The sequence below is a fragment of the Lepisosteus platostomus genome, chromosome 2, assembly GCF_059453375.1.
Source record: "Lepisosteus platostomus isolate fLepPlt1 chromosome 2, fLepPlt1.hap1, whole genome shotgun sequence".
NCBI classification, from domain to species: Eukaryota; Metazoa; Chordata; class Actinopteri; order Semionotiformes; family Lepisosteidae; genus Lepisosteus; species Lepisosteus platostomus.
This window is the reverse complement of record NC_142612.1, coordinates 33,554,907-33,562,451: the sequence shown is the minus strand read 5'-3', so window position 1 is coordinate 33,562,451 and position 7,545 is coordinate 33,554,907. Positions and strand designations below refer to the sequence as shown.

The following is a 7,545-nucleotide window of genomic DNA, read 5'->3' as shown; positions in this document are numbered from 1 at the left end:
TGCATCAGCAAATTAAAATCTTTTTACTAGTCAATCTGCCAGCTGTTGTTCATGCGTACAGTATTTTTATCTTCTTGACATTGTAATTAAACATTGTAAAAAGTTTACAGAATGTTATAATATGAGCATTTTAAGATAATTACTTCTAAAAGTGCTGTATAAACACACGTTGTGTTACATTGTACGTAAAAGTACATTATATAAATTGCAAAATACCTTAAAATCATACAAGTCTCCAGTAAGATGGAGAAGCAATATCTCCAAGTTATAACAATAACTTGCACTTTAAAAGGTTTCATAATTACTCTCATTATCGATTAAATAAATAACAAGTTGCCAGAATAAAATCTGAAAAAGAGTGGATGGTATGTACTACCACAGTTCAGTAGCCCTGGTCTAGAGAGTGAGCTCACCAGTGGTACAATAAAGCTTGAGAAAGACATAACTTTTATCTCATCAATTAAAGGTCTCTAAAACATTCTAGTGATAATAAAGAGTGCCTAAATAATGATCATAAATACAAATTGTATTTGCTTCAACAATTTTATTGTTTAATTTTTTGGATGTATAATAGTTCCATGCTCTGCTATATTCCTCATCAGGAAACAGGTGTCCACGTGATTCTAATGTAGGAATTGTGGTCCATGCACAGCAGCCCACAGATATCTAATAGCTGGCGATGACCTAGATAAGAGAAACGTCAACAGAGTGTCTAAAAAGTACCATACATTTACTAAATGTTTAGTTCTTAATAAAGACAAAAGAAGTATCTTAAGAAAGAAAGTTAAAGTTGTTTTGAAGCAATACAATAATTTTAGTATAAAAATCACAAGAAATGTGATTATATTTACAGAAAGTACTGACTTTTTCCTCACTTGAAGTGCAGCTCCTACCTGAGGGGTGTACCTCATCCACCCAAATATGCAGTCGATTCAGTAGAAAGTGAGATATTTCTTTATCAACAAACTTAAAGGGTTTTTTAGAAGCACCACATTATACAAGTTAAGATATGAATTTAGCCAGGTCACCTTAATTTAACATTTTATTCCATTCTGGTCCAAATGGAATGGTGCTATCTACTAGTCCACCAACACCACTTATAGCAGGAGTCTAGTTTACCTTCTCCAATCCCAATATTGGGGAAAATGAAAAGTATCACCGCAACACCACTTAAAGACTTTTGGTTTAAGCTTTCAAACTGATTTAGAGTCATAAGACAAAGGTGTAGTTTGCAACTCACAGTGTTGATCCAGCCAATGTACGCAGAGATGCGTGTGAAGACGTCGGGCTTCTGGGAAACATTGCAGCCCAGGGAAGACATAAAGCTAAAAACTCCATGTACTTCATATCGTCCATTTATATAGCAGTTCAGGGCTCCCCCACCATCCCCCTGCAAAATCATACAGATTAGACGTTTGCATTGTACTCATAAACCATACTTGTGGTCTGCTCAATGTGTTAAAAAGTGTGCAAGGCAGACCAGTAAGAGAAAAACTGTATTTCTGTGATAAACTGTCTTAACCCAAGTATAAGATCACTTCATGTAACTGTGAAATAACAGACTCAAGAAACAGAGAAATATTAAAACTGAGACACTGCTGAAACCAGAGAAAAAGTTAAAACTGAAATATTGCTGAAACTTTTGCGGAATTCCTCCAACTTATCAAAATCCATCATGGCTATGTCGATGCAATTAGCACAGGCTTGTGCCCAAAGTAGGCTGAGCTTCTGTAGGAAGAGACTTGTCTGCAGAATGAGTCTGGAGTAGTAATACTTGCAGCACAGCCTGATCTGGCTCCATCTCCACCAGCACAGATCATGGTGGTCTTTACAGTTGATCCCCACCAGGAGCTGCTGGAGCAGGTGCTATAGCTTATAATGAGGATGGAAGCCTGTTGAAGGGTAGCTGACAGCTGTCCATAGGCTGTTGACAAAATTCACAATGTCATTGAGTTTGATGCTTCAGTAGAACTATTGACTATTTAATAAGAATAAAATAAGAAATCAGAAAGGCTGTTATGTGCTACTGTCTATGTTTGAAGCAACTGAAATGTCATATAACTATAGAGAACGCATATTAAGTTGGAATGGTTTTTACAATGTCACCTTATATTAAAAATTATTTGGAAATCATCCAACCAATTTAGAATTGTCACTCAGGATTTGGGAAAATGGCTACCACATAGGGACACTAAGGACTGGTAGACATGCACCTTTTACAGTAAATGTCCTTTTACAAGCTGTAAACTCATGTGGCTGATGCTGTAGCCCAGGCACAAGCCTGTGATTTGTGGATCTTAGGAATGTAAAACATTAGCATTCTAGTAATGTCTGACCTTCAATGTCTTATTATGCAAGAGGCATAACTACGTTGGCACAACCAAATACAACATAACAGGTTTTGCAAACTTACTGCTTGTGCGTCCCCAGCCGGCAAGGTAGCAGTAAGTGCTTGGAAGGATGGCACCACTGCTGGGCAGTGTCGCCACATTGACATAGGTGTTCAGAATGGCATCCTGAGTCAGCTTCAGCAAGGCAATGTCATATCTGAAGATGACACAATAAGCACAGGAAGAATTCCATGCAGTTAAACAGGATATGAAGGAATAATGCACAGCTCTCTGAACTAAGACCGCTCTACTGACAGGTTTATCACCATTCCACAGGTACACCTAGACTTGCATGCATTAGAGAGGGGTGTTTTGTAAATTTCTGTAACACTATTCTTCATAATATGCTGCCATGCATATGGCAGCCTGCAGAAGGTACTTCTGCCAATTAGTATACAAGGTGATATAAGAATTGAAACAGTTTTATGCTGTATGGGAATGTCAGTCATTCCAAAATGTATATACTGTATTGAAGATGAATATTAAGAATATTGCAGAAGTGGTGGTAATTTAGAAAAGAGACTGTACGCAGTATGTAAAGAAGCACATTGCATTTGTACAGTAATTATTCAAGTATCTGTCAAATACCCTTTTGCACTTAATAATAATGTACATAATTGTTATTTATATAAGATTTTCATGTGAAATCAGCTTAAAGTGCCAAAAATAAAATGTTCTGTTTGCTCTGTTGCTGTGATGTAGAGATCAACAACACTGGACTAGGTTCATTGAGGAACTAGGAAATTCACTTTTCCTGGAAGTCCTGTGTTTGTAGTTTATTATTCTCATCTTTTATTTTTTAGGACATATTGAAATTCCATTTTAATATGTTGTTTTTGTTCAATAGTCTTTCTGCTCTTGAGTCCTATTTTACATCTTCTGCATCTTATTGCATTCCCACTTGAATCAGAGTTCCACTCAGTAACAATCCCATACAAAATGTGTGTCTTAGGGTTTTCAAAAATGCTTACTTTGTGCACATTTACTGTAATGTTTTTTACTGGTTAGTACCTGGATGGAGCCAGTAGGGGGCACTCACCCTGTGGTCTGTGTGGGTCCTAATACCACAGTGTAGTGACGGGGACACTATACTGTAAAAAAGGCGTAATCTTTCGGATAATACCCCTAATCAAAGTCCTGACTCTCTGTGGTCATTAAAAATCCCAGGGCGTTTCTTGAAAAGAGTAGGGGTGTTACCACGGCACCCTGGCCAAATTCCCCATTGGCCTTTACCAATCATGAACCCTAATAATCCCCATCTATGAATTGGCTTCATCACTCTGTTCTCCTCCCCACTAATAGCTGATGTGTGGTGAGCATTCTGGCGCACTATAGCTGCCGTTGCATCATCTAGGTGGGGCTGCACATTGGTGTTGATGGAGGGGAGTCCCTATTACCTGTAAAGCACTTGTTAACATAATATAATAATGAAGACTACGTTATCTGTCTGTTTAAGTATATCCCCCTTTTTTTTACTAATTTACATTAGTGATACAACAATAGAATTAGATACACAGTACACTGAATAATAGAACAGTCACAAATAAGTACTTATATTTAATTTAAAAATCGGTTTCATGACTCTGTTGTATTCATTTTTTTGTGGCTCTCAGTTTTTAGTTTTGCCCAGATTCTGCAGTTTCATTAAATCAGTCCCTTCATTGAAAATGTACTGAGATGAAAAAAGTGTGTGACAGTAATACTAACCCAGCAGTAATGTCATTGGGATTCCAGCTAGGATGAACAATCTTCTTTTCCACAGGAATGAACTGCTCCTTTCCCTCTATCCCATAAATATTATGCTCTCCCAGAACAACAACCAAGGGTGCACTGTTAAAAATAAAGTTTTGCTTATCAGTAAAAGTATTCAAGCAGTTTATTAATTGAATTCTTCTGCATTTTGAAAGTTGAGCATCACAAAAAATGTGCTATAAGGAAAAATGACAACAATGTGGAGTGTTCAAAAACGAACTACTTTAATAAAACATCTGCACTCTTAAACTTAAAAACCGAAATATTTTCCTACCTCCCAAAGCATGAGGCAGCTGTCAGAACCCATCGACGTTGGATGAGGACGCCGCCACAGTTATGGGGCAAGCAGTCACTCGAACTAATACGAATCGACACCTGAGCAAAAGCAAGTAAAGAAAAACACTCATTGAGAAACAGATTTACAACAGCACACCTGCCCTAAGTAGAATAACTTTATTCATAATGTACCTAGGAGATCTCATTGATTCTCAATCAATATAGATTTAAATTGCAGTATGTCAGAGCACAGCAGTTGCCTAGATGAAAAATAATAATATTTTGCAATAGTACAGTATATTGCTGAACACATTTTATTCAGGCATTTGATATATGACTTTTTAGTTAGTAGATATTGTCATGTGTAAAACCAATTTTAAGCATTGTTAATGTATATTGTATATTAGTTCAGGTGGGTAGCTGCGTCAGCATGCGTAGCCTGCAAAGGAATAAGTAATAGGTTTATTCCATGCTGAAAAGATAAGAGAGAAAACAACGTTTCAGCTGTAAAGCCTTCTTCAGGTGTGAGCAAGGGCAGACAGCAAAGATTAAATAGCACAGAAAGACAAAAGCTGGGGGAGGGGATAAGGCAGGCAGGGCAGAGAGGCCACTCAGGAAGTACAAGATGGAGAGGGGTGAAGGTGCATGAGAATAGAGAATTGTATATAAGTATTTCATAAAATATTTAATTTAATAATAATTTTATAATAATCTTTTAGAATTTGTCACATTATATCTATCTGAATCAATATAATGAAATAATCAAATGAAATAATGAAAGTTAAAAGAAATTTTAAAAACCAAACTTTTAATTAAAATTATTTACTACGAAACAACATTATTTTGGACATATCAGTATTCTGTAAATTCATATTCACTGTCAAGTTCTTTTTATTAACATTAACATTAATAGAGGCAGAGATAGATTGTCCAAAAAAGCTGTGAATTTGTACTTGGATCCTACAACCAGCGCACATCTGACATTACATTTCAAACCAACACTGGGAACCTGCCTTCTTTGTGTTCTCATGGTGAAAAATCGTAATTTCTCCATGCAATCAGCACCCTTACCTGCCAAGGCCAACTGTATGGTGTGACCTGAATACCTCCTATGATACGTTCAGATGTTTTATTCTTCCCTTCCTGTGCATGTCCTTAAAACACAAGTATGAAGGAAAATCACATTTCGTCAGGGGTAAAGCATACATAGAACTGTGAAGTGTCAGGAGGTGCAACAGTGGCCCTGGGAGATTTAAGAATGGATGACTGTTTTTGATGCTCGCCAGCCTCAGCGACACCAGGTCTTCGAGGAGATGTTATTGACGTTTTGTTTGTAGCTCAGTAAATGAGCTAGCCAACTGTTTTTTTAGACAGAGCTGTTTGTAAAAATTTAGGACTCCAAGGCGTCTGTATATTTGTTTTGTTTATTTCTGAAAGGTGTCAATTTTAACTCACTTTTCGATTTACCATATGACTATTTAAAAAGAGTACATTGATATTGTTCAGATTTGTCAAAATTATACTTTTGGTCAATGCCTTGGCCAGTTTGCAGTCAAATATATTGTTTTATATTGCAAAATAGAAAATATAACTCACCTGGCACAAAAAAGATTGAAGCCAAAATAATGTAGAGAAACATTTTTTCAGTTGTCCTTCTCTTCTCAGTTAGCTCTGAGTTTTTGGTCAATATTTATTCACATGTTCCCATGTAAAACACTCCCATTTTCCACTTCATTTTAAGAAATTCCAGTTAATTAGTTTCATAATATGAGTCTCGTTTTATGTTACCATTGTTTCTTGTAACTGACACCCTTCCTATACATGTTATGTGATATTTCCTTCTCACATATTACAGCTTTAACTACACTACAATGGAAATTGTGCCTATTGCTTATTGCTTGCATGACACAAGGCTGCACAGTTTTCCCTTTTACACATGAGATGGGAGGAACAGTATTAGCATTTGTATTTCCTGTTTTGTTTGTATTTTTCTGTTTTTATATTGTGTACATGATATACTGTATAATACCCCAAAACATAAAATAATATATAGTATACAAAAGCATAATGTAACACAATGAGTTGTGGATTGTGATGGCTACAGTATGTCTTGCTTAAAAAGCAACTACAAAGTGTTCTCATATAATTATAACAGTATTTAAGAGAGCAAAGTCAGTTAAATTCCATGAAACTTGTTAAACTTGTGAAAGTGTGATTTTTATTCACCTCTCTAAATTTCATGCAAAAATACATCTACAATATCATTGTGTTCTTAGGTAATGCAATGCAAGATTCTTCAGTTGTTCTTGTTTCCCTAGGGTATAATAGAAGGAAGCACACAAAAGTATTTAGTCTTAGCATGTATGAGGAACTGTGGGCAAGTGATCAATGACCTCCACAAGTAGGGAATGAATGTAAAAGAATCAACAGAAGCCAAATATGCCACTTTCCACTAAGACATTTTCAATTTTTATACAGGATGAACATTTATTGTTCTGTAAAAGCCAACCAGAATTCCAAATTTAACAGTGGATTTCAAACACAAAGTGGTATCTTCAGGATGGAAAATGTTGAAAATGCTCTTCAATGCTGCCTGAATGAATGCTGCATTCATGGCCATGTTGTGAGGAAGAAGCTTCTTCTTAGTCCAGACTCAGACTGTGCCAAACTACAGTATACTGTATGAATGAAAAATGTAACTATGTCTTATGGTCAGATGAAATACATTTTGAGCTTTTTGGACACTCTCATCAATGTTATGTTTTATGAAAAAAATGGAAGACAAAGAAATATTTTAGCAACACACAATACTGTACATGTTCCCTACTACCAGTTCAGTATCTTAACCTCAGACCAATGCCAGAATATCTTAGTTATTATGCATCTTGTCAGAATAATTTACAAATTACTATTTTTCTGGACTTTAGTTAATTATTTATGACAAATATGATTTTGCTCTGGGTCATTATATTGTACACAGGTAATTGTCCTTATTTTGTCAGGGGTTTGACTACAGACTACAGACCAGTTGTGCTGACTTCTCAAGTCATGAAGACACTGGAGAGGCTGGTCTTATCCCACATGAGACCCCTGGTTAGTTCATCATGGGACACCCTACAGTTTGCCT

General features: G+C 36.1%; 1 protein-coding gene across 1 annotated transcript; it reads right to left on the bottom strand.

Moving 5' to 3' along the window:
• LOC148676324 (chymotrypsin-like elastase family member 1) lies at nucleotides 1–6,151 on the bottom strand. Its single transcript, XM_088606312.1, has 8 exons — nucleotides 6,015–6,151; nucleotides 5,490–5,572; nucleotides 4,417–4,517; nucleotides 4,098–4,220; nucleotides 2,414–2,547; nucleotides 1,779–1,924; nucleotides 1,241–1,390; nucleotides 1–684 (listed from the first exon to the last, which is right to left on the bottom strand). The coding sequence occupies exons 1-8, from the start codon at nucleotides 6,055–6,057 to the stop codon at nucleotides 667–669; spliced, it is 798 nt and encodes a 265-aa protein (XP_088462438.1). The 5' UTR covers nucleotides 6,058–6,151; the 3' UTR covers nucleotides 1–666.
• Nucleotides 6,152–7,545: the final 1,394 nt, after the last annotated feature.

Bases quoted from the DNA above. Each gene is read 5' to 3' on its own strand.
- LOC148676324 (XM_088606312.1), bottom strand. From the start codon at position 6,057: ATGTTTCTCTACATTATTTTGGCTTCAATCTTTTTTGTGCCAG. The intron at 1,925-2,413 runs GTAAGTTTGCAA...TTTTGTCAACAG, and splicing joins CGGCTGGGGACGCACAAGCA to CCTATGGACAGCTGTCAGCT. The intron at 1,391-1,778 runs GCAAGTATTACT...ATGATTTTGCAG, and splicing joins GAGCCAGATCAGGCTGTGCT to GGGGATGGTGGGGGAGCCCT.